Below are 26,970 nucleotides of genomic sequence, written 5' to 3' on the forward strand. Positions count from 1 at the left end.
TCCCTCAGCCTGGCCTGTGCCCTTTCGCAGTCTGGGACCCCTCGGGGGTGACCACTTGCTGGCTTAGGCATGCTCCCCGGGGGATTGGGCCTAAGATGGCAATCAAACATCCCTTTGGCAGCCCGGCAGCCCTAGGGGGATGTCCACTTGCCAGCGGGGAGCAGACCTAAACTGCAGTCAGATATCCTTAGCGCTGCTGAGGAGGCAGGAGAGGCTCCCACCACCACTGCTGTACTGGCAGCCATCAGCCTGGCTTGTGGCTGAGCAGAGCTCCCCCCCATGAGAACTCACTGACCACCAGAGTGCAGTCCTGCATTGAGCATCTGCCCCTTGGTGGTCAGTGTGTGTCATAGTAACCAGTCATTCCCAGTCTTTCTGCTGTTAGGGTCAGTTTGCATATTGCCCTTTTACTATATAGGATAGAAGCCTGGTGCACAGGTGGGGGCCGGCTGGTTTGCCCTGAAGGGTAATCCGGATCAGGGTGGGGGGTCCCCACTGGGGTGCCTGGCCAGCCTGGATAAGGGGCTGATGGCTGTTTTCAGGCTGGCCACACCCCCTTTAGGGTGGGGGTCCCCACTGGGGTGCCTGGCCAGTCAGGGTAAGGGGCTGAGGGCCGTTTTCAGGCTGGCGGGCGACTAAAGCTCCCAGCCTCTTTTTTTTTTCCTTTTTTTTTATTCTGGGATTTATTTACCTTCTATAGCTGTCACTGGAGCTGAGAGCCGGCTCCAGCTCTGAGGCCGTGGCTGGCTGAAAGCAGGTATCTGGGTTTGTTTAGCTTCTATAATTGAAACTCTGTTGCCATTACTGGCGCTCTAAGCTCTGAGCCTGCTGACGGCTGAAAGCAGGTTTCTGGGTTTGTTTAGCTTCTATAATTGCAACATTGTTGCATCCGGAGCTCAGAGCTGGGCTGCGGCAGGCGGGGAACCTTGGCTTCCTCCATCACTGGAGCGAGCAAGCCTCATGTTCGCTTCAGCTGCGTGGCTGCCAGCCGCCATCTTGTTGGCAGTTAATTTGCATATCCTGCTGATTAGCCAATGGGAAGCATAGCGGAGGTATGGTTAATTACCATGTTTGTCTATTATTACATAGGATTCCTTAATCTCTTATACTCAAGGAAACATAATGATGCCAGGTTTTATTTTTGTTTTTAATATCTATCAATTTATCTTTCAGCATGTTATGTGAAGCACTTTCTTATTCAGGCTGTGTATCTTTTCAAGCCTTAACTATAAGATCATGGATCCGTTGCATTTTGCAAATGTATATAAAAAGCCTCAGTTTACCTGATGATTTAATAATTGATATAAATCTGGAACAGGCAGTTGGTAAGTATTGCAGGTGTTGTGCTTTCTAGATAGCTAAATATATTTTAATTTTTCTGTTTTGGCCATAAATTAAGAGAAAAGATTAAAAAAATATATTTGTAATTAGCTATGAATATAAACAAAAATTTATTTCCTTTTGCAGCCCATTTCTTTTTCCTGATATTTTCCTGTTACTATATATAATAATTTCTCTCCTGTAAAGATAAAAGAGCTTGTTTCCTTGGAAGCCAAAAAAAAAACTTGCTCTCAGGTGACAACCATCTTTTACTATACCTTGAAGAAACTGATCACAAAATAAGGTGGAAATATGAAGTAAATAACTATATATACACTGTGAAAATCCTAAAATGAAAAATATCCAATTATGGATAATTCTCTCCTGTTTTATTAGATATTTTGCTTTGCTTTTGCTGTATATATAATCATCAAGTGATATTTGTGCCTTTTTAAAAAAAATATTTTCATACAGTTCTGGTTGCCTGTAGGGCATGCGTTTTCCTAACGCTGTTATTTATGGCCATTTATGAATTGCACAAAGGCTGGACTGAAAAATGCTCCAGACTTACTTTGATATGTTATTACATCAGTTGGCTTAACATGAATAACTTCTTTAGGGTGTGTTGTTCAAACAAGTACATGTTTATTTTTAAATGAAACCTTTCCTTAGTGACAAAAAATTAATTCAAAGTTTTTAATTATGTGGAAATTTGAATTTTAAAGGAAAGCATCTCATAAATTAAGAACACTACATTTCCTGCTCTCTTATTCATATACATATAAAATATAAATTTATATAATAAACATTACATAAATATCATTACTTTCTTTTAACAGAAAAAGAGTACATGGAACAGTTGTCTGAACTGACAAGGTTGCTGTTTAAACTCTCAGAAGTAAAGAATATTTTCTCAGAGGCTCAAGTTGAATATGTACCCACCCCAGAAGACCCTAAAAGAGCACTAATTCAATTCCTTGAGGTATTTCTCACTTAATAGTATAATTAAGATACAATCATATTTCCAAAAACCTTGAAGTGTTCATAGTGCTTTTCTATAAAAGGAAATCTTCTAAATTGAATTATATTATTGGGTGCCCAATATTATGAAATTCTGGAGGATTAAAAATATGGATCTAAGGTAGAGTACAATTCACTCTTAAAGGCAGAAGAATTACATTTAATGAAATACAGGAGGACAGAATGCTACATATACTAGTAAGCCTTTCACCTTACATTAAAGCTAACCTAAATTGTAGGAATATCTTATTGTTGAAATTGTTGGATAACAATATTCTTTAGGTGCTTGGGAACTAAATTTTCTTGTATGTGGTTCATAATACTTCGAACTGTTTACTATCCTGTAATAAACAGTGTAAATTTTACAGTAAAAAATCTAATTTCTTCAGCATAAGCAGCACCTACTTTATATGATAGTGTGATTGGGGCTTTAAAATTCAATCCATTTGTTCTGTCTCCATAAAAAAAAACTTCCAATCAACATTTTATTTTCAGTTATTCATTTTATAGGAATACATGTGATAGTTTTTCCTTTATTGCCTAGTTGAGGTTATTAATGTGTTTGGATTTGTGTTTCTCTAAGCTATTCATAGTAAAAGTTGATTTATTTTCCCACAAAGAGATTGGTTTTGACTGCAATGCAAATAATTAAAACCCATAAGCTTTTTTTACAAATGTGAAATCTTCCATTGGTTTTCATTAAGTTCAAGTACAGTTTTATGACAATTAGCAATGTCAGATAAATTCTAAAAATACCTAATAATAGTACCTGCAGATATAAAATACACATTTTGCCTAGTTGGTGTGGCTCAATGGTTGAGGTCACTGTTCGATTCCTGGTCCAGACACATGCATGCTTGATCCCCAGTAAAGGGCATGCAGAAGTTTCTATCTCTCCCTCTTCCTTTTTCTCTGAAATCAATAAAAATATATTTAAAATAAAATAAAATACACATTTTGTTCAGTCTTTTATTTGGTGGTTGATTGGATCTCAACCTGTAATTAATTATAGATTTATGCCTGGAATCGTCCTGGACCAGAAAGGGAGGTAGAAGTCATGCATTCCACTGACCATTTTGAAAAGCTCTTTTAATTCAATCCAGTCCACATTAGTTAGTTATTCTCTTGGCAACCAGTAAATAATAGCTGTGTGCTAAATGCTAGATAGTACATACTATGTCCTTGATCTTAAAGGACTTGCCTGAAAATATAGAATATACACAAAGGTTAAAATAATAATATATGACAGTACAGTATATGCTAAGTGCTAAATAGTTGATAGATCAATCAGTGGATTAAGAATTCAGAGCATCTTAGTGTAAAAAGTTTGGATTTTATGCCATGAACAGTGTGAATGCTTTATACATTTTTAAGTAGGTCTAATTTGATTAAATGACTTTTCTGGAAAATTAATAACAATAGAGTGGATTCAGGGAGCATCTGAAAGCTCTTTGACTTTAACCACCTGTCTCTCCTGCTCTCTGAGTGACATCATCATGACTTTCCACTCTCTTTTCTCCAAGTGCAACATCCTCTCAAGGTCTCACTTGATTACCTATCTATCTGAACTATATCCCTAAGGGTCTCAATTCAACTACCCTTACCAACACACTCAAAGTCATCTACCCTTTGTCTTTTGGTCACACCTGCAAACCCTCAACCTTGGTTTGGTGCAACCGCTTACTTTCTCTCTGTCTTATCTGCTGAGAGCTGCAGTAGAAAAATCACCTAACTGTATACATTGGTACCATTGTGTCCAGTTCAGGTCATTGAAATCCACCATAAGTTCCCGATAATAGTTTGAAAACTTTAGTACTCAAACCTTCTAACCCATCTCTAGCTAGTCTCTTTTGTCTTCTATTCTTTTTGTGCTTATTTTCACCCTTCCTCAGTTTATTCTTTTATTGATTTCCTCTTCTTCCCACTTCACTGTTCTCCTTACTATCTCACTGTCTCATCTTACATTTCTCTCTTCCATCTCCTATTTTCCATCTCTACTCTTTGTGCCTCATCCTTTTTTCCTCTGAGGAAGCTAAGCTGGCATCTAATGGCTCATAAGGAAAATTTTTGGGGGGAGGGGGGAATCAATTCATAATCTCAAAGCTGAACTTTATAGAGGTCTTACTTGCAAACATTTGGTAACCTTTGTTACCAAAGGTCTTCTTTGTATGAATTTTGGGATTTTGAATTTCCAGTGTTATGCTAGGATATTTGGAAGTCTTTCTGTGATGTTGGTTATAAGCTTCTTTCACTTCTTTTTACTAATATTTTGCTGAGTCAGATCTTGAATGAATAATTATTGGTAAATTGTTTTTTTTGTTCTCACTTTAGCCTTTATTTTAATTATTAAAAGACAATTCTTTTTAGTTGCATTTTAATTACTGTGAACATTTCTTGAAAAGTTAAGGATGAAGGCTTAAATATAAGGTATGTGTCTAGAGAGAGAAATTAACCTTTATTTTTAAAAGTCTATACTTTATAAAACTTGGAAAGCTAAATCATGTTTTCCCTTATTTATAGGCTGTTGGTATAACTTACAGGAATCTGCAGAAACCTTCTGATAAATCTGCCATGGTCAAAAAGTCCTTAGAATACCTTGGTGAAATATTAAAATATATAAAACCTTATTTGGGGAAAAAAATATCCAGTGCAGGGCTGCAACTGACATATAGGATGATGGGTATGTATTTCTGACATTATTAAAACTTTGTGAGGTTGAGTCTTTTTCATGATGGATAGGAATATACTAATATAGTAGCTAAATCACCGTTCTCCTTACAATCATAAGAATAATCTGAAAGACAAAATAATTCATGTTGGCTTTCAAGCATATCTCCGTCTTGCCCCACCTTCCTTCAGAACTTTTTTTGTTATGCTTGTGTTAATATTAAAATTAATTATGATCAATACAGAAAATATGCCAACACCAATTTCCTATCAGTAGTTTGTTATGAATCACTTACATTGTGAATACCTGGATAAATAAAATGGACATTCTTTTTAGTACTTACCTATGCTTTGTTAGAATTTGAAATATCAGAAAACCATTACTTCCTTTTATTTTTATGGTTTGCTCTCTATGAAGGAGGTCAGGAAAGAATTTATTACAGCACTGAAGATATTTATGCCTCAAACCTTGTTTCTCCCAACATTATGTTTTCTTCTTTCAAAAAGAAATCTTTTTCTGTGCCTGTTCTGTAATAACAAAGTGCATCCTTCTTTAAGAAGTCACTAATTTGAATACCTTTGTTCTCTAAAATCATGTTGCTAACCAAAAATAGGAACTGGATAAAGAGAAATGAGAAGGATTTCTTCAGAAGTTTTTATACAGAATTGAAGGTGTTTCATTTTTTTTGTTTCTTCTATGGCCAAAACCTTTATATCTGTTCCCTTTGATCTTGTAAACATATGAATAAAACTGATTTGGGCTGTGTGAAACCTTTTATATTTGTTGTAAAATGTAAAAGAAAATTTGAAATGTGTAAATATGGATGTTTTAGAATGTAGTGAAAACTATAGTAGCAATTCGGGCATCTTAATTTTAGAGAAAAATATAAGTGAGAATTTATCATAAACTTAACATAGTAGAATGTAGATTAATAAGTATTTCAGCATTTAGGCTTATACTTTATTAGTCTGCCAAGCTAATATTATTTCCAGGTATATCTTTATTTTTATGAGATATATAATAGATTTAACCAAGAACTGCAAAATCATTTTTGGATTGGTGATATGTAAACCCACAGAAAAAGTCTCCTGATGAAGAAATGATGGCCTTGTTTGTTTTGTTACAAGATTGTTTTTAATTTATTGGCAGATTGATTTGTATTCTTTCCTTTTGTCTAGATCTCATAGGCTGGGAATAGAGTATACTGCTACAATATTGCCCATTTAACTTATTAGAAAGTTTAAACCTGTTCTAAGTATGCAGAACTGGGATATAATATCTTCTTGAGAGAAAGGGAGTGAATCATTGAAATTTTGTGCTTTACCTTGCCAGTTCCTAACTGGGAATACTACTGCTATTCACTTGCAAGGTTCAAACTTTTGATGAAATCAAGCTTCAGATTAAGGCATCCAGGGTCTTCATTGTAACTCAGTGATTTTTTTTTTTTTTTGAGCGGAGAATTGATAAATAAGTAATATTTTCAACTTTCCTCTTTATATCTTTTTTTTCCCCCTCTAAAGGCCCAGTGCACGAAATCTGTGCACTGGGGAAGGGGAGGGGTTCACCTCAGCCCAGCCTGCGCCCTCTCACAGTCCGGGACCCCTCTGGGGATGTCCACCTGCCAGCTTAGGCCCAACCCATCTGCAGCAGAGGCAGGAGAGGCTCCCGCCCCCGCCATTGCGCTCGCTGGCCGTGAGCCCGGATTCCGGCTGAGTGGCGCTCCCCCCGTGGGAGTACACTGACCACCAGGGAGGCAGCTCCTGCGTTGAGCATCTGCCCCTTGGTGGTCAGTGCGCATCATAGCGACTGGTTCTGCTGGTTGTTCCGCCATTTGGTCGATTTGCATATTAGGGTTTTATTATATTGGATACTTTATATTTTTTTACTTTTCTGTGTCCATGCCTTTCCTTTTGATCATCCTTCTTTCTTTGGTCATTCTTCCACTTTTGTCTTTGTAATTGAAATTCTTCCCCTGTCCCTTCTATGCCTAGCCCACGAGTCCCAACTTTCCTGCACCCCCAGGAGACCTATCTTCCCACTGTGCTTCATCTGTCCTGCTCTTATGACGTATTTTCGTAGTTTGACATTTATTGTACTTATTTGTGTACTAAGCATGGCCCCACTAAATTTTAAACTTACTCATGATATTGGTCATATTTTTTAACTTTTTATTCCCATCATCATGTGGTATTTTGAACAAGTAAGAACATTTACTCTGTGTGTGTGTGTGTGTGTGTGTGTGTGTGTGTGCATCATGCACTGGAATGGGAACTGGAGATGCATCAGTTAAAGAGCTTTTGCAATGTAGGAGATGACATAGTATATACTAAATAAATATTTCTGGAATGTAATAATTTTACAAAATAATTAGCCATTTACATGCAGTAAACATTAATATTTCAAGAAAAATGATTCTAAATATAATATTCAACAAACAATATTTCAAGGAAAAAAGATTTTAGATATAATAATATTACCAAAACTGTACTAAGATAGTATAATATCACAGAAATTGTAGGAAATACTAAAAATCTGCAAATAACAGGATTACTACTATTATATTCTAAGATTTTTTTTTCCCTCTGGCTTGATTTTTGTTCATCAGTTTATGGTGTTAATTATATTCCACAAGTGAGTGAGATCATGTTACATTTATCTTTCTCTGACTGGTTTATTTCATTTAGTATAATGCCCCCCATGTCTATCCATGCTGTTGTGAATGGTAAGAGTTCCTTCTTTTTTACAGCAGTGTAGTATTCCATTGTGTAGATGTACCACAGTTTTTTAATCCACTCATCTGTTGATGGGCGCTTACGCTGTTTCCAAATCTTAGCTATGGTAAAGTGTGCTGCTATGAACATAGGGATGCATATATCCTTTCTGATTGGTGTTTCTGACTTCTTGGGATATAATCCTAGAAGTGAGATTACTGGGTCAAATGGGAGTTCCATTTTTAATTTTTTGAGGGAACTCCATACTGGTTTTCACAGTGGCTGCACCAGTCTGCATTCCCACCAGCAGTGCAAAAGGGTTCCTTTTTCTCTGCATCCTCGCCAGCACTTGTCATTTGTTGATGATAGCCATTCTGACAGGTATGAAATGGTACCTCATTGTTGTTTTGATTTGCATCTCTCGGATAATAGTAATTTTGAACATGTTTGCATATATCTCTTGGCCTTCTGTATGTCCTCTTTTGAAAAGTGTCTATTTAGGTCCTTTGCCCATTTTTATTTTTAAATTCTTTATTATTTAAAGTATTACATAAGTCTCCTTTTTCCCCCGTTATCAATCCCCAGCCTCCCCCACCCCCCAGCACATGCCCTCACCTCCCAACCCCCTGTCTGTGTCCATTGGTTATGCTCATATGCATGCATACAAGTCCTTTCATTGATCTCTTACTCCCCAAGCCCCCTCACCCCCACCTTCACTCATAGGTTGGAGAGTCTGTTCAATGCTTCTATGACTCTGGTTCTATTTTTGTTCATCAGTTTATGTTGTTCATTATATTGCACAAATGAGTGAGATCATGTGATATTTATCTTTCTCTCACTGGCTTATTTCACTTTGTATAATGCTCTCCAGTTCCATCCATGCTGTTGCAAATAGTAAGAATTCCTTTTTTTTTTTTTTTACAGCAGCTTAGTATTCCATTGTGTAGATGTACCACAGTTTTCTTAAACCACTCATCTGCTGAAGGGCACTTAGGCTGTTTCCACATCTTAGCTATGGTAAATTGTGCTGCTATGAACATAGGGGTGCATGTATTGTTTCCAATTGGTGTTTCTGTTTTCTTGGGATATATTCCTAAAGGTGAGATTATTGGGTCAAATGATAGTTACATTTTTAATTTTTTGAGGAAATGCCATACTGTTCTCCACAGTGGCTGCACCAGTCTGCATTCCCACCAGCAGTGCAAGAGGGTTCCTTTTTCTCCACATCCTCACCAGCACTTGTCCTTTGTTGATTTGTTGATGATAGCCATTCTGACAGGTGTGAGATAGTACCTCATTGTTGTTTTGATTTGCATCTCTTGGGTGATTAGTGATTTTGAGCATGTTTTCATCTGTCTCATGGCCTTCTGTATGTCCTCTTTCGAAAAGTGTCTATTTAGGTCCTTTGCCCAATTTTTGATTGGCTCGTTTATCTTCCTTATGTTAAGTTGTATGAGTTCCCCGTAAATTTTGGAGATTAAACCCTTATCAGAGATAACATTGGAAAATATGTTTTCCCATGCAGTGGGCTTTCTTGTTGTTTTGTTGATGGTTTCTTTTGCTGTGAAGAAGCTTTTTATTTTGATGTAGTCCCATTTGTTTTTTGTTTTTTTTTCTCCTTAGTTTTCTTTGCCCTAGCAGCTGTATCGGTAAAGATACTGCTACGACATATGTCTGATATTTTGCTGCCTATGGATTCTTATAAGATTTTTATGGTTTCCCGTCTTATGTTTAAGTCCTTCATTCATTTTGAGTTTATTTTTCTGTATGGTGTAAGTTGGTGGTCTAGTTTCATTTTTTGCACGTATCTGTCCTATTTTCCCAACACCACTTATTGAAGAGACTGTTTTGACTCCATTGTATGCTCTTGCATCCTTTGTCAAATATTAATTGAGCATAATGGCCTGGGTCGATTTCTGGGTTCTCTGTTCTGTTCCTGTTCCATTGATCTATATGTCTGTTCTTGTGCCAGTATCAGGCAGTTTTGAGAACAGTGGCTTTGTAATATAGCTTGATGTCTGGTATTGTGACCCCTCCAACTTTGTTCTTCTTTCTCAGGATTGCTGCAGCTATTTGGAGGTCTTTTATTTCATATGACTTTTTAGAGTTTGTTCTAGGTCTGTGAAATAATCCTTTGGTATCTTAATGGGGATTGCATTGAATCTCTAGATTGCTTTGGGTAGTATGGACATTTTAATAATGTTGATTCTACCAATCCATGAACATGGTATATTTTTCCATTTGTTTATGTCTTCCTCTATCTCTTTTTTTCACACAGCTCATTTTTTTAATGTTCCTAAATGAGCAAAGTTACTTTCTAACTTTTAAATGTTAGAAATATATACTAGTGTATTATAATGATCCCACTTAACTTTTTTTTAAGGCATAATACATGCATACAGCAGAAAACAAGTAAATACGTAAGAACTCTTATAGTGCAGCATTTTTTCAATTGTGGGAGTATGTTCCTCACAACTTACCTGTATTTTCAGCTTCATCAGTAAATAAGTAATATTTCTGTAGCTAGGAAAATGACTTGTGGGTTTTATTTGTTTTTTGTTTGTTTTTTTTACAAAGCTATGCTGTGTATTTAAACTTTCCCCAGACTTTTTTACTTAAAATGTTTCTCTTTTTACATTTTTACTACCAGATACACTGAAATGCTCTTTGCTGAAACTTAAAAAATAAATAGGGGTCTATCCCAGCAGAAAAGCAAATGTGTCACCTCTGCCTTCTGTGAACTCATAAAACTTAAAAGGTCTTCAGAAGGCATTATATCCATTGCAGAAGATGAAATACGAGTTTCGATGATGCAGTTTTGGTTGGAAGGTCCTTGCTCTTTATAAGTTAATACCTGGGTGACACCTACGAGTGATATGAATCATTTGAAATGTCGGTGATGATGGCAGTTCCTCTTACGGGTATATTAATGTTCGTTAGAATGTTAGTTCTTCTTACATGGCTGTCATTCTCGAGTTTTCCATCTACTGGAAAAATGAGGATCAAGCCAGCATTATTTAAAATATTGCTAAGTGAGCATTGTGTTTCTTTATGATTGATTATTGTATTTCCTTTTACAACAGAAGATTAATGTTGCTGTTTGTTGTTTTTAGAAGTGATTATTGGGTGGGTTTTTTCTTTAAATGTCATTATACTCCGCTATAAGCTATTTTGTATTCCTTCAGAGCTTCAATTTTAAACTTTTTGTTTGAATTTTATCATCTTTTTTGCTTTCTAAGATAAAATAAAATATAAAAGTTTATGCAGTACATATACCATTCTCTATTTAAACAAGCACTTAATGATCTTTTAAATTTATTTGTTGTTGTGGTTGTTGTTGTTTGTTTTTCAGTAAAGGGAGACCTCAATAGCAATAATACACTCTAATGGGAATTGTAAATCTGCTTTTAATTACTTTATTAAACAAAGGCTACTTATTTGTTAAACTATACTATCTTCAAATGTAGCCATTTACAGACTTCCAGTATTAAGGAACCCATAATATATTTCATGTAGTAAAGAACTCTGTTTCTCTTCTTCAGAATTAAAATTTAAACTATTTGTTTATATTAAACAATTGAAAGTTAATAAAAACTGAAGTTTAAGGAGGTTAAATAATTGCTTCAAGGTGTTACAACTAATCATTTTTTCATATTTTAAAAATTCAATTTAATTATATATCTTGTCACAAACTCGGTTGAGTCAGCATAAAAAATTGTAAGATTGTATATAATAAAAGGCTAATGTGCAAATCGACCAAAGGGCGGAACAACCAGTTGCTATGATGCGCACTGACCACCAGGGGGTAGACACTTAACGCAGGAGCTGCCCTCTGGTGGTCAGTGCGCTCCCACAGGGGGAGTGCTGCTTAGCCAGAAGCCGGTCTCATGGCTGGCGAGCACAGTGGTGGTGGCGGGAGCCTCTCCCACCTCTGTGGCAGCACTAAAGATGTCTGACTGCAGGCAGGGCGCACACCAGGCTGAGCAGACACTCTCCCTCCGCCGCCCTCCCCCCCCCATAAAATGCATGAATTTTATGCACTGGGCCTTTAATAAAAAATATAAAGAAATAAGGGTATAAAAAAAATAAATGTGGAGTGCATGATGAAGCTCAGGGACAAGTAAGTATGCACCTGAAAACAGTGTATGATCTCACAGTGTTCTTGAAGTTGGATTGTGTTTGCCTGAGTTTCCTAGAAGCCAAAGCAAAGATAAATCTTATTAATTGCAACATTCAAGCTATGTATGCACATAATGTATAACCAAACCCCATTCTATGTAGTATGTGTATACGTGTTTATGTGTATGTGTATGCATGTGTATGTCTGTATTAAATATCAGTTGCTCAGGAAATCTGTGTTTTTCTTGGCCCAGAACTCTTGAGAAAAATTTGTCTTTTTGGTGAAACACATGACTAGACAAGGTTTTTTGACTCACACTAAATGTTTCTTCCTAGTGCCCACTTTAATATGCTCCCATATGCTTTAAATATCAATTTTTAGGGTAATGACAAAATTTTCTAATTAGAAGATAACCATAGCTGCTGTTACTTCTCTTCTCTGTTAGGAATTCTTGTTAAATCCTGGGCACAGATCTTTGCTACCGCTGAAGCCCAAAAATTACTGTTCCGGATCATAGATTGTTTACTGCTGCCACACTCAGTGTTACTGCAAGAGAAGGAGCTGCCTGCACCTCTGTTGACTGCAATTCAAAAGAGCCTGCCTTTGTATCTCCAGGTATAGTAAATGTGGCTGCTTAAAAGTTAAAAAAAAAAGAAACTGTCTTAAAGTAGCTTACTAACGGCACATTTTAAAACCCTGCATTGCCATCTCAATGTATGTGTGTACATGGGGCACTTCCCTTTAGCATGATTTTAATTCTTTTTGTGTTTCGCTCTGAAAACAAAGATGGAAAAGACAAAATCTCCACCCTCGAAAAGCTTAAAATTCAGGAGGAGGCTGATTACCATAGACACTTATAATAATGTGCTCCATATTTTTCTGAGAGGCCTCCTCTGTCTGTCACCCAGACTGGGATGGGGAGAAGTGAGAGAAGATACTGTGCAGGATACTGTTTGTCAAAGAGCAGACTGGGTAGGAGCTGAAGTTCTATTTTTGTCAGAGGGAACAGCATGGGAAGGGCATGGTTTTTATAAGAAATAGGACTCACTGGGGAAAAGCAAATAATTCTGTGGGGGCTAGACACTCATAGAGGAGGAGCCACATAATGGGGGTTTTCTATATCTATGCTAAGAAGTTTGGACTTTTTCTTTTACAGGGGGACTATTGATGGATTTTGAGTTTCTAGAGAAGTGGGAGTGACATACATTTCCATTTTAGAAAGGTGATTCTGGTGACAATATCCAAGGTAGTTGGTGCAGAGCTTAGAATGGAGATTTGGAAGGCAGTAAGGAATACATTATCTGAAGGTTTTGAACTAAGGCAGTAGGTATAGTGCTCAGTAAATTTCAGAAACATTTAGGAGCTCCAATCAGAAAGACTTGCTAAGTTAAGTATTATGGAGCAGCAGAAAAAATAGAATACTTTCTAGATTCCACAGTGGCTGCTTATGCAGGTGGTGGTGCTGTTGAAATGGGATATTATGGGGATGAAGGTAAAACTTTCTGAAGAGCTTCAATTTTAGATGCTGGGAATATCTAGGTCATGGTGTTCAGCAGGCACTTGGAAATATTGATCTATCATGCAGGAGAAAGGACTAGGCCAGCCGTGGGCAAACTACGGCCCGTTTGAAATGAATAAAACTATTGAAAAAAAAGACTGTACCCTTTTATGTAATGATGTTTACTTTGAATTTATATTAGTTCACACAAACACTCCATCCATGCTTTTGTTCCGGCCCTCCGGTCCAGTTTAAGAGCCCATTGTGGCCCTCAAGTCAAAAAGTTTGCCCACCCCTGGACTAGGCTGTACTTTGTTATTCATTAGAGTCTGATAATAAAGGTAAGTGCTTCTTAATTTTGGGCCTTAGCAAGGAAGCTGAGGCGGAATGGATTTTGATTAGGTAATAAGCAGTCTCTTCCACAGATGGATTTTTTAAACATATTTTTATTATTTCTAAGACATTTTAAGTTGACTTTTTAATTTTGTATTCAAAATAGCATTTAAAGCAGAGTATAGGTTGTCTGCTAGCAAGATAAACCACTGCCAATCCAGAGGGGAAGATGCAGGGAGGAGAGTTGTAGACCACAGGAGAGTCTGGTATGCTTGTTCCATGTGGCTCCTTAAACCAAAAGTGTATCTTGAATAAGAACTCTTATAAACTTCCAGAGTTGTAAATTGAAAAATTTGTTGAATTATCCATTTGACAGAATTGACTTGGAGCTATAGCTTTAACTTCTTAAAGGTATCTAGCTCTTTCCTTCATAATTTTCAAAATGTATCCATTTAGTACTTCATCTTCTGATTTAATATGCTTTTCCTTAAACAAAACATTGTAGAAATGGGGTAGGGAATGCCCATTATTTTTTTTTAATTGTTTATTTAATTGCTAGTGTTTTAACAGCTCTAGGCTATTTTTCATTACAAATAATAACCTTTTAAAATTTCTTACCGGGAAAATATTTGTAGCTAAAATGTAGACAAAAACATTTCTAATTATTTCTCTGGGGATAAAACATTGTGAATCACAAAATACCAAATTATAAATGAACTTTTAGATCATAATTTATTGTGTTGGTGATTATACTTAGTAATAGGGAATATTTAGAAATATTGACAGAAAAAAAATTGTTTCCCGGAGTATTGGTTTAATTGTGTTTATAATGATCAAATACTATAATCCATATGAAAGTACTTTGTTAACTTCTATAAAAAGGGAAGGATTATGTCAACAGACATGCAGTATAACATTGTGAGTTCCGTATGACCTTGATCAAGCTCTTAACTCCTAAACCAGTTTCCTCAGCTATAAAATTGGACCTACAGTAATACTAACTCAGTGGTTAATTAAATGAAATAGTGAATATAAGTCACATGGTACAGTTACTGACAAATGAAAACCTCAAAATAAATTGTCATTATACTAACTCATAATCTTCTGCATTTCTCTTCTTTTGTTAATTAAAAAAAAAAATGTATCACCTTTATTAATATGGAAGATTTTTAGCATAAGTTTTGTCTTACTCTAATAACTGTGAATGATGAGTGCCCTATATTTTAAAAACTGCCCTAAAATATGTTTTATAACTTAGTAAATACACATATATGCCGTTGATGAGTGTGGTGGTCAAGTTTTCTAAGGATGAGAAGAAGGAAGCTTCCTTTGTGTCCTACATTTCTTTCCTGCTTCATTTGTGCCCCAAAGACAAGTATGTGGTGTTAGATACCACAGCAGGGTTGTTACCAAGCTTAGCAACTCCCTTAACTTCATACAAACATTATCTATTGATAGTGGGCGGTGTCCTTGTTGGTTGTGATAAGTTATTAATTCAGACATGAGTATTAATGTAGGTGACTAAATTAGTAAGTTCCTAAATGTTTTTTTACCTTTTGATATTTCTTTGGGTTTTTTTGTTTGTTTATTTGTTTTCTTTTCCTCCCGTAGGGCATGTGTATCGTGTGCGGTCAGTCTCAAAATGCCTATTTGAATCAATTGCTGGGGAATGTTATTGAGCAGTATATTAGGCGGTTTCTTCCAGCTTCACCACAACATGTTTTAGATCTTGGACAACATCCTGTTTTGTTGGCATTGAGAAACTCGGCCACTCTTGCACTGATGCCATCTCTAAAGAAATGCATTGTACAAGTCATAAGGTACCTCTAAATATTAAAAATAAGCTGTATTTATAATTTATTAATATATTGAAAAAAAACAAAGCATTTTAAAACTATTGGCCTCTGTTAAAATAATAGTTTAGAAAAGAATTTTTCTGAGAAGCATTATCTAAGATTTTACTAAAATGATTTTTACATATACAGACAATGCTTTTTTAAAAAATTTATATTATTGATTTCAGAGAGTAAGGAGGAGAGAGAGAGAGAGAAATATCAATGATGAGAGAAAATCATTGATCGGCTGCCTCCAGCACGCCCCCTACTGGGGATGGAGCCCACAATCTGGGCATGCGCCCTGACCATGAATCAAACCATGACCTACTGGTTCTTAGGTCGAAGCTCAACCACTGAGCCACACCGGCTGGGATAAGACAATGCTTTTTGCTTGTTTTTTCTACAGAACAATTATTTTCTTATATATGTCTTAAAGGTGTAGATATTTATTTTAGTTTTTTTAATCAGAGAAACTACTAGTATTTTATATACAATACAGTAATTATATTTTACAAAAGATAATAAATTAGTGAAAATATGATTGCTAGTATGAAAAAGGAAGCATTATGAAGTACTGTTTTGTTAGCCTATCCTCTATCTAATAACTCAGTGTTACTATTAGGCTGATGAATAAATGAAACTTCTAAGGCTTTCTACTAAACTCCTTACCTTTTAACTACCACATTAGGAGATTCAATAATAGAATTATCTTTTCTTTGCCTTCATAAAGTATTTAGCTTCATGTGAAATCAGTTTTTAAAGCTTAAAATGCTATGGTGCTATATATTCTTATCTAACATTTGTTTTCGCTTTTTAAATGACCTGATATTTTTAATAAACTGATATTATCCATCACCTCTTTACAGAATTCCATGTTTAAAATCTGTTCTTTCTCCCAACCATTTTCTTTTTTGTGTTCCTAGTGTTCTGTTACTCAAGTTTGGAAGCTTTATAGTTTTGTTCCCTCCCCTTTGCCATCCTCTGTCAAATGATTGTTTCCTTCCCTTCTTTTCACATCTCTCTTTCCTTATCACATTATACCTCCTAGACTACTGCCAGAATCTCCTAACTACTTTCACTATCTCAGCTTTTCTCTAAGCCGAGCCAAAATAGTGCCGCCAGATTACTTTTTCTGAAATATTGTTCCATAATGACACTTTCCTGCCCCCAGACCTTCATTTGCTCTTTTTTTTTCTTCTTTGCCTATAGAATAAACTCCATAAATGATCTGTCACTAGCTTTTCCATGGCATCTTATACAAACCCTAATGAGATTGGTTTATTATTGCCCCTCCAAAATGCTTTGTAGTTCTTTTCGTTACAGCATTTTTCTCCATTAAAATGCCATCCATCTGGACTAAATTCCACATAGTCATTATAAGACCTACACCTAACATGTCAGTGTCCATGATGTTTCTTCCCTTCTGAAGTCATGTGCTCTGTAGGATTCAATTCTCAAAATTGTCATATTTTGCCTTACTTGTATCTGAATTCCCATCAAGATGGTACTAGTACTCTACCACTGTGAGACAGTGTATAAGTAGTTTGAGTATAAACCCAATGACAAATGTGAAGTGAAGTTAAATCCTTAAAGTCATAAAACTGTTTTAAAAACCCGGTGTTGAAGACCCCGGCTGCTTAGCTGAATTTCCTATTTGTCTGTGAAAACATTTTCCTCATGATTTCTAGTTGATGACCCAAAATATAACAATTCCTTTTTCTGTTTTCTTTTTTTAAAGTACTCAGGAAAGAAGAGAGATTTCCTCCTATACCTTCTTCCATTGCATGCTTCTTTACTCTTGTAGTTCCCAGTATTAGTTAGGGCTCCTGCCTCTGAATTCCGGAGAATTCTAGACTTATTATTTGAAGCACCTATCACACTATATCATGATAGCCTTTTTTTTTTCTTGTCCAGCTTGTTCACTGAACACCAAGCCCCTTGCTTTCAGAGACCATATTTTACTTCACTTTACATTTTTGTCCTTAGACTTGTACCTGGTACAATATAGGTACCTATTAAACGTCTTTTCTAGGCACTGGGAATTCAGCAATGAGCAAAAAATAACAAAATCCTTGTTCTCAAAAAATGAATGAATCTTCTTATATGTGAAATTTGTTGGAAGCCACTATATGGAGTAGAAATGATGAAGAGATAGTTCCTGCTCTTATGGGGTTTATAATTCTTAGTGATTTCTATTCCTCCTTTTGGCAAATTATTATTATTGCTTTGCAAATATATATATAGTGTATAGCTTAGATTTTGCTGCATTTGACAATTTTTCATTGTCTAGACCAGGGTGGGCAAACTTTTTGACTCGAGGGCCACAATGGGTTCTTAAACTGGACCGGAGGGCCGGAACAAAAGCATGGATGGAGTGTTTGTGTGAACTAATATAAATTCAAAGTAAATATCATTACATAAAAGGGTACGGTCTTTTTTTTCAATAGTTTTATTCATTTCAAACGGGCCGGATCCGGCCCACGGGCCGTAGTTTGCCCACGGCTGGTCTAGACTTTTTAGAAAGTGAGCAATCCCACTTTCATTTATTCACCTAACAAATGTACACTGAGCACCTGTTAGGAGCCAAGACTTGTTCTAAGAGGTAGAGATTTAGACATGAGACAGATAAATTACCTTAATGATCTCAGATGAATTCTAATGCTCAAATGTGTCCTGCTTTGAGAGAAGATATTAAATCCTAAATTACCTCTCTGATTCTTTTACTTCCAAAAGGAAGGAAAGAGGTAAAGCTAGAATTGGAAGCTAATTCCCAGGACAGTCTTCTTATTGAATTGGGGGTAGGGGGCGACCCCTCCCAAATCCCTAAATGAATGTAAGGAGAGATTTATTTTTGCAAATTTGGCATAAATGTTGCATCATTAAAGAGCTGGTAGAGCCGAAACCGGTTTTGCTCAGTGGATAGAGCGTCGGCCTGCGGACTGAAAGGTCCCAGGTTCGATTCCGGTCAAGGGCATGTACCTGGGTTGCGGGCACATCCCCGGTGGGGGATGTGCAGGAGGCAGCTGATCGATGTTTCTCTCTCATCGATGTTTCTGACTCTCTAGCTCTCTCCCTTCTTCTCTGTAAAAAATCAATAAAATATATTTAAAAAAAAGAAAAGAGCTGGTAGAGGAGTTCAGGCTTATTATATTGGAAAGAAAAGAAATTAACAATTACATTTTTATTTGGATTTTGATTAAGTTCATTGTAAGACCAGGTTGCTTTAAATTTAGTTTATGTCTATATTTAACATTGGACCCTTATTGCACACCAAAAGAATGTGTAGTCATTGCTTCTTAACATTCTGTGTATGGTAAAATATACATATTTTTTATAAATTGTGCTTTATTAATTTGTGGGAGGTAAAATTTGCCAATATCTATAAAGTATATGTCATATGATTCTGCTCTTTGAAACTTTGAACAGAAGAACAAACAAAATTGTACTTGTTTTCAGGAAATCCTACTTGGAGAGTAAACCGATCTTGCTTCCTCCACGTTTAGCATCCATTCTGGCTTTTATCCTTCAACTCTTCAAAGAAACTAACATGGACGTTTCTGAAGTTGAACAACTCCTCCCTGGTGTCTTAAAATGCTTGGTGTTGGTTAGTGAATCCCAAGGTGATTTTGAGTTTGTGTTTGTTATACTTTTCTGTTCAGTTTGAAAGTACTTGTTCCTATCAGTTAAGTTGATAGTTACAAAAGTATTTATGTTATATATCAGTTTGTATTTATCATGGCTAAAGAACAAACTCCAGCCAATAGCTGAGGTTGAACATGATAAATGGTTAAACATTGACATGTTTCAGTCTAGTTTAGTTTAGTTTTTCCCAAGGCAAATAATTTAGTGAGGTGCTACTTCCTCTGATTAGACTTGTTAAGTTCTTAAAAAGTATTTGTTAATCTGACTCCAATTATTAAATACTGGAGGCCTGGTGCACAAAAATTTGTGCACTCGGGTGGGTCCCTCAGCCCGGCCTATGCCCTCTCACAGTCTGGGGCCCCTTGGGGGCCCCTTCCCCCAGTTTTCCTCCGGCACCTGGAACCCAGGCCTTCGCTCTTCACCGGGGGAGCTAAGCCCCTCGCCGCTCACTGCGTGTGGGCCCCGGGGGCGTGGTGGAGGCCGGCTCGGCAGGCTTCCCTCTTTGCTCTTCGCTCGCCACGCCAGCCTTCGCTCACTGCTCCTGCCCGGGGCCAGCCAGCTTCGCTCCGTTGCTTGGCGCCTACATATGCAAATTAACCGCCATCTTTGTTGGCGGTTAACCACCATCTTTCTTGGCAGTTAATTTGCACATTGCCCTGATTAGCCAATGGGAAGCATAGCGAAGGTACAGTCAATTACCCTTTGTGTCTTTTATTAGATAGGATATCTTGTTAAATATTAAGTTGTGAGAAGTCAGCACACTTTCTTCTCCTATTCAGGTTTCTGCTGGAAGATCTAAGCTGATTTCTTTGGTAAACCTGTTAAGGATCCTTTGATCCTATCCTTTTGTTTTCAGTGTCACCAGCCTTACTGCCAGTGATCTCTTTAAAACACCATTTATTTAATGCCGAGTGTGAGTAGCATGCTTTAATTAGAAATTAGAAGAAATATGCTTATTAGAAATATGCAGAATGATAGCCATAGCTCTATCCTGAAAGAATTTTTAAAATGTAAATAGAAGGCTGTGTGTGTGTGTGTGTGTGTGTGTGTGTGTGTCATTATAATGTGATTGTTCAGGGCAGGTCTTCTCTAATGCTTCTACCTAAGTATGTGTAACTGCTATGATAGGTGAGTACAGTATGTATCCTCAGGAATCTGAGGGCAGGGCCCAAAGTGGTAGCTAAAAGCTCAGACACCTCTTTGTAATGCTCTGTTTTATCTCAAATATTGTATGCATAATTCGTTTAATCCTCATTTTAATAATTAAAAATGTTCTTTCTGCTCCCAAGCTTGGTTTTGTGGAAAATGGTATGTTCTGTTAATTTAGAATGCCCTTACTTCATAGTAACATCCCTTCCCTGAAGAATGCCCAGATGTGCCCCAGACTTTTCTTTAGAAATTCTGTCCTCGTTGAAAATTTGTACATACTTTTAATTTCAGTGAACGCTTGTTGTATTGTGCAATATAAAATTTCTTGAGACAATAGATAGTATAAAGTTTTAGCTAGCCTCTTATTTTGATGATAGTAATATTTATTATGAAGAAGACCATAGTTTGGAAGGTGAATTTTGCTTCGTTATCTAGTATAAACCAATTAATTTTAGACTTGTAATAAATAATTTTAAAAAGTATTTCTTTGAATAAAAGGAACTATAGTTCGAAGACACAGATTCAAGTAGCAATCTAAATTGTGCCCCACCAAGACAAAGGAGAGGCCATCTTTTATAAAGTTCCATCCATGTTCCCAATTTTATGCAAATGAAGTTTTCAAATTGAGCAGTTCTGATTGGAGAAAGAGGAAACCAGGTTTCCCTGAGGTGGTTGACACAGCATAAAAAGAGCAGGAGTTCAGTCTGAGGTTCTTCCTGGTACATAGTATGTGAGGAACCCCTGTCGGCAAATGGCTACGGGACTCATTATTTATAAAATCTGGGCCCTTGGTTGTCCCTAGGGAGTTCATCTCAACAGCTAAATTCCTTCTTGAGGTGCACATCATATGCATCTTTCTTCTGAGGTCCACACTAGCTAGTGAGTGTTTGACATACTCAGCATAGATGGAGTGCGGGATTCTCCACCTCCACATTACTGCCTTTGTAACCTTGAAGGAGAAATAAACGCAGGTTTGTGTGCTTGGCTCAGAGAAAATTCTGACTCCCTTTGTTGTCTCAGTGTCTAAAAGGACAATTTGTATAGTCACAAGAGATATTACTAAATGACTTGGCAAATCCACTCCTTAGTAGGTGCCCAAGATTATTTTAAACACATGTTCACTCTACAACCTGTACAGAGAGCTTGATGAGTTCCACTTCTTGCATGACAACGTAAGGAGCTCTGCCAACCTGCTCCTCAGCAAAACCAGTGAAAATCACTTAAAAGAAATCATTAAAGTCTCCGGAAATAGCCGTAAGGGTATACAGCAAATGGAGAAATCTTTAAGAAAATCTACTAAAACTTGGTATGAACAGCAAGAATCTGTGATACTTGAACCAGGACCACTTATTCCTTCTTTTCCGCCAGCATAGTAAGACAGAAACTACTCCAGACTGGTAAATCCAAGAATATAGGGCTCCCTCTCTCCCCAGCTTCCAGTAGGGTCCTGTGAGAAACAGGCTTCCTGCATTTCTCATCATGACCCCAAGCTAATGTTATGTTTCAGGCATGTACAGCTAAGAAGTAAGGGCTCCATTCTTCTGCTCAGCCCCCACTCAAGGGATGGTTGCAGTACTTTGAGTGCGACACCACTGAGAATACAGGGGTGCCAACCATTCTTGCTGCAGCTTAGAGGCTGCATGCCAGGAGAAGCAAGCGGAGGGGACCTGGTGCAGCTGTCCCTCCTTCCACAGTGCTCTTCTCCTAAAGCGGGTGTGTCACTCAGAAGGTAGTTGTCTCTGTCCCAGCCCCAGAGCCATGCCTGTGAGATGGTGCCTGGAACTCTGAGTCTCTCCCAGAATAACTGATTTCATTTGCGACAGTGTGAAAAAGTTCAAACCTAAGGGTACTATCAAAAACAGTGCAGTTTGTGATGAAAGGCAAAAGGTAGGAGAATAATGGACTCACTGGACTATAAGATAATCTGTAGTCCAGCCAGTTTGGTGTGAGAATTGGTGAAAGGGACAGCTGGTTAGAGCCCTTGGGTCAGAACAGATCTCAGACACTGATCTCAGTGTTTTATCCTGTTTAAAAAGCCTGAACTGGATTAGATCAGTCAATGAAGCACTTTATGCCCCAGGGCATTATTGAAAATAATGGCATAATCAGCCAGCAATTAGTGGAGCTTAACAGCTGGTGTCAACATGGGAAGGGACAGTCAAAGAGAGCACTGTCAAAACCACTGTCTTCCGATGGAGACTGGGCACACCTAAGGTTACACCACCTGAGGAGCAGTTTTAGAGGTTTCACACAGGAGCAGGAAGAAGGAAGAAGAAGTAGACTTCACTAAAAAATGTCCAGTTTTCCAACAAAATAAATTTACAAGACACAAACAGAGAAGTGTGATCCATTAACTGAAGAAAAAAAGCAGGCAATGGAAACTGCCATTGAGAGCAATCAAATACTGGATTTAATAGACAAAGACTTCAAAATAGTAGAGGAACAAAAAACAAGACATTTAGAAAACAAAATGTAAAAAGATGGATGTAAATCCAACTATTCAATAGTGACAATAACGGAAAGGATTGAACAATCCAATGGAAAGAGATTATAAGAATGGATTTTTTAAAAAGATCTAACTATTCTATCAGTAGGAGACACTTTCTACATTGGTTTTTGATTTTTTAAAAAAAAACTTCATGTACAAATATGCAATTTTAGAGGATTTGGTTAAGTATTTAAAGAATACAGACGTCCTTTTATGATTTTGCTGTTTGAAAGGAAGATAGCATCAAATATAGTTTATTTTAATGTATGTATCTTCAACTAATTTTAAGTGAAGGTAAGTTGTTGGATTCTAAATGGCTACTTACGTATTTGTTCGTGGGAGGAGTAGGCTTTTGAGTTTTAAAAAATCTGCTCGCCTGTAAATCAGCTGAATTATTAAAGGCTGATTTAATAATACTTTTGTCAGTATATAATAGTACTTGCAGGATTGGGATGGGACAGTGTTATTGAATATGGGCTCTTATCCTCACATGTATTTTTTCAGGTATAAGGTTGTAGAAAATAGACTCTTAAGCTTTTTATATTTTCTTAAAACGAGAGGGAAATAGATTGGGAGATACACTTTTGAAGAAAACAAAACCTCTTAATGATTTCATTTTGAGAAATAACAGGAAAGCATATACATACTTTGAGGAGGAACATATTTTTCTAAGTCAAGCGTGTTTATAAAAATGAGGATCCAGCTGGTCAATTCAGACACCGTGTATAATGCTGTAATTTTTCCTTCTAGTTAAAAGGCTAGCCACAGAGAACTTGCAGTGTATGGTGAAAACCTGCCAAGCGGGGTCAGAAGGAGAACCTGCCGCCCAGCTGACTGCAGTGTTTAGGTAACTGGAAATCATGCCAACTGGCAAGGAGACTATTGCCAGCCATTTGACAGCCAACATGTTTTTTAAATAACTAATTATCCAAAACAGAATGTGTTACTACTTGTTTATAGTATTTCAATTATTGTATTTTGGGCAGTAGTCTTGTTGCATTGTGTTGTTTTATTAAAAAAGTAAAGGTGCTTGCTCATTTCGGCAGCACATATACTAAAATTGGAACGATACAGAGAAGATTAGCATGGCTAATCTCAAGGGTGACACACAAATTCGTGAAGCGTTCCATATTAAAAAATAAAATAAAATAGAAGTGCCAGGGAGAAAGGTAAGTGAGCTACTTCAGATTATCTGTGTATTTAATAAGGAAGATTCTTGCATGTATTTAAGAGGAAAAAAGTGGGAAATGTGGGGTCATGATGACAGGAGCATAGGCCTTCAGCGCTGCTCAACATTTACTCAGGATCAGGTATAGACATACACATCGTGGGTTTCTTACTTGCTTAGGTTCTGTTGACCCAGGAGCCTCCATTACTTTTCTTTGGTGAAGCATAGACTGTGGGACTTGATCTGTCATTTGTTCACAAGACTAACAATGTAACTTGAACTTTTTTTTTTTCCTGCCTTGCTTCCTTTGTCTTGTGCTTGGGGTGGGGGTGGGGGGCAGTATTTTAAGTATTTCTTTCTCACGGTTTCTACCAGTTTACCTTTATTGTACGTATCTCTACCCTAGCACTGCCATAATAAGCAATTTAGAGTCATTTTCTTCATCTATGTTGGATCTTTGATTCCTCAGTTTTTGTTCTCATCACATAATTGGCACTTATCAGGTGTCTAGTTTATTCAAATTGCGAGCACTTGAAATAAATAATGGATTTGTGAAAACTAAAACCCTAGGAGGGGAAAAAGAATTTAGATGAATAAAGGATGCATGTTTGTTATGTACAATTTATTAAGGTGGCTTTTATTTGGTGGGGGAGTGGAAATTTTAGGGTTAAAATATGTAATTCTAATTTAAAGGTCTCCTGTGGGCCTAAAGTCTCTTATTTGATTCCAGAATATAAAATATATTATGAATAACTTGCTTTCCTCATAAAAGTATTGTTTTGTTTATCTAGAGATATGAAGAAATTTTTTAATATCTAGGAAGCCAGACTTGTTTTTCTCTTAGTCTCTTCCACATCTTTACCTCCCAGATTTCAACATATAGACTATAGCAGAAAAGTCCCCCTTATTCTCCCTCCTGGGATTCTAACTCTTCCCTCTTCCTCTTGGTGCCACTGCTTTCTTCTTAGCTTACACGGAAATAAGCCATTTCTGCCCTTCACTTTTAACTGTTATATTCTTATTCTTAATTCTAGATTCTTAAGGTACTCTTACATGAAATGATCTTTCTTGTGTTCAAGCTATAGCTGATTGCCATATAGATACCAGCCCTAGGAATTGATTGCCCCAGAAGTAATCCTAAGTAACTTGATTTACTTTCAGGCATTTTATCCAGGATTATGGTATGAGATACGATAATCAGATTTACAGCATTTTAGAAACAGTAGCAGCATTGGACCAGCAGGTTGTCATCCACTTGATTCCTACCCTCACTCAGACTCTGAAGGATTCAGAGCAGAAATGGGGCCTTGGCAGAAATATGACACAAAGGTATGTTTGATAATTTGATTAAGTTCTTTTGGGCATGATTAAAAATCTAGATTCATTTTCTAGAAACGGCTTAGTTTTCCATTCCCAAAAATATGGGGTGTATTTCATTGAAACATGTTTTAGTGCTATGATTAACACATCCATCCACACATTGTTCTTTTCAAAGTGACCACCCTAGAAAGCCGTCTATTTCAGCAGTGCTGCTGCTGTTGCAAAACACAGGTTCCTCATGAGGAAGTGGCCTGTAGAGCCTTGTTTGCCTTGTTTTTGTATAAATTCCATGGTGGCATATCAGTCCTTTAAAGGATGCTTGGTTTACTGTATCTACTTTATCATGTATGTCCAGTTAATAGGCTGAGTGCCCCAATTAGATAACAATGTTTCTGGTAAAAAAAAAAAATAGATAAGGCTTTTTTAAAATAGGTTTATAACCCAACTGAGGATAGTGCTTGAAATATTCAGGGTAGTGCAACATTGTGGAAATATGCCTGTAGTTCCTAAAGAGATTGTTTTTGAGGTGTCAGCCTCATACTGAAATTCATATGTCCCAAAGTTTGTTAAGGAATCAAAGTACTTTAATCACATTGTGGGAGTGTATGTACAGAGTCAAGCAAGTTCAATCTGTAGATACATAAATGAAAAATAATGAAAGGGAACTAAATCTATCTGCCTTCTTTTCTCTTACACAGGAAAGCCTATAGCAAACTTCTATCTCACTTAGGACAAGTGGGACAAGATGAGATGCAAAGACTGGAAAATGAAAACAACTAATATGTTTGTGATTCATCTTTTTTATTTTTTAAAAAATATATTTTATTGATTTTTTACAGAGAGGAAGGGAGAGAGATAAAGAGTTAGAAACATCGATGGGAGAGAAACATCTATCAGCCGCCTCCTGCACATCTCCCACTGGGGATGTGCCCGCAACCCAGGTACATGCCCTTGACCGGAATCGAACCTGGGACCCCTCAGTCCGCAGGCCGACGCTCTATCCACTGAGCCAAACCGGTTTCGGCCTCATCTTTTTTATTAATTATAACTATCCAAACCCAGATCGCATCATTCTCACCCCTTTTAATTAATTGTATGCTGTTCTGTTAAAATTATTTTCTAGGATTTTTTTCCTTACATACCTGTAAGTATACTAAATATATAAATAAGTAAATAAGTAAATAAAGGTTCATTAAGTATCTTTTGGAATCTCTGAAACTAAATTAAAGAAACTTTTTCTAACTGGTAGTGTTATCTGTGTATAACAGTATCACTGGTTGATCCATGGACTTGTTACTGTAATGTGACTTTGTGTCTTGGGACTTGTTTGTGTTTGTTGAGATTTTTACGAGTTACCCTATATTATAAAAGGCTAATATGCAAATAGACCAAACAGCAGAACAAACCAGTCACTATATAACGTGCTCAATGTAGGAGCTGCCCCCTGGTGGTCATTGTGCTTCCACAGGGGAAGTGCCACTCAGCCAGAAGCTGAGCTCACAGCTGGCAAGTGCAGCAGTGGTAGTGGGAGCCTCCTGCCTCCGTGGCAGGCGGACATTCCTCAAGGGGTCCCAGACTGCAAGAGGGCTCAGGCCGGGCTGAGGGACCCCCCTCCCAAGTGCATGAATGTTGTGCACTGGGCCTCTAGTCTATAATAATCTATAATAATAAAAGTATAATATGCTAATTAGACCAGAT

General features: G+C 37.0%; 1 protein-coding gene and 1 non-coding gene across 10 annotated transcripts in view; both read left to right on the forward strand.

Annotated features, from left to right (window-relative positions):
* The window catches only part of MMS22L (MMS22 like, DNA repair protein), a 118,814-nt gene extending 92,675 nt beyond the window's left edge, over nucleotides 1-26,139 (forward strand). For 3 of the 9 annotated variants that reach the window (XM_036317406.1, XM_036317407.1, XM_036317408.1), the window contains 9 exons: nucleotides 1,174-1,325; nucleotides 2,160-2,302; nucleotides 4,861-5,020; nucleotides 12,285-12,454; nucleotides 15,282-15,490; nucleotides 18,962-19,125; nucleotides 23,535-23,631; nucleotides 25,114-25,281; nucleotides 25,971-26,135. In XM_036317406.1, the coding sequence (XP_036173299.1) occupies nucleotides 1,174-1,325; nucleotides 2,160-2,302; nucleotides 4,861-5,020; nucleotides 12,285-12,454; nucleotides 15,282-15,490; nucleotides 18,962-19,125; nucleotides 23,535-23,631; nucleotides 25,114-25,281; nucleotides 25,971-26,052 (1,345 nt within the window). In that variant the 3' untranslated portion in view covers nucleotides 26,053-26,135. Of the gene's footprint in view, nucleotides 1-1,173; nucleotides 1,326-2,159; nucleotides 2,303-4,860; nucleotides 5,021-12,284; nucleotides 12,455-15,281; nucleotides 15,491-18,961; nucleotides 19,126-19,926; nucleotides 19,962-23,534; nucleotides 23,632-25,113; nucleotides 25,282-25,970 lie in introns of those variants that run through there. The other 6 variants (XM_036317414.1, XM_036317411.1, XM_036317412.1 and 3 more) reach the window with 4 other exon arrangements.
* LOC118660830 lies at nucleotides 23,811-23,920 on the forward strand. Its single transcript, XR_004969038.1, has one exon. It is a non-coding gene; the product is annotated as a U6 spliceosomal RNA (small nuclear RNA).
* Nucleotides 26,140-26,970: the final 831 nt, after the last annotated feature.

Source organism: Myotis myotis, unplaced genomic scaffold (genome assembly GCF_014108235.1).
Source record: "Myotis myotis isolate mMyoMyo1 unplaced genomic scaffold, mMyoMyo1.p scaffold_m19_p_7, whole genome shotgun sequence".
Lineage (NCBI taxonomy): Eukaryota > Metazoa > Chordata > Mammalia > Chiroptera > Vespertilionidae > Myotis > Myotis myotis.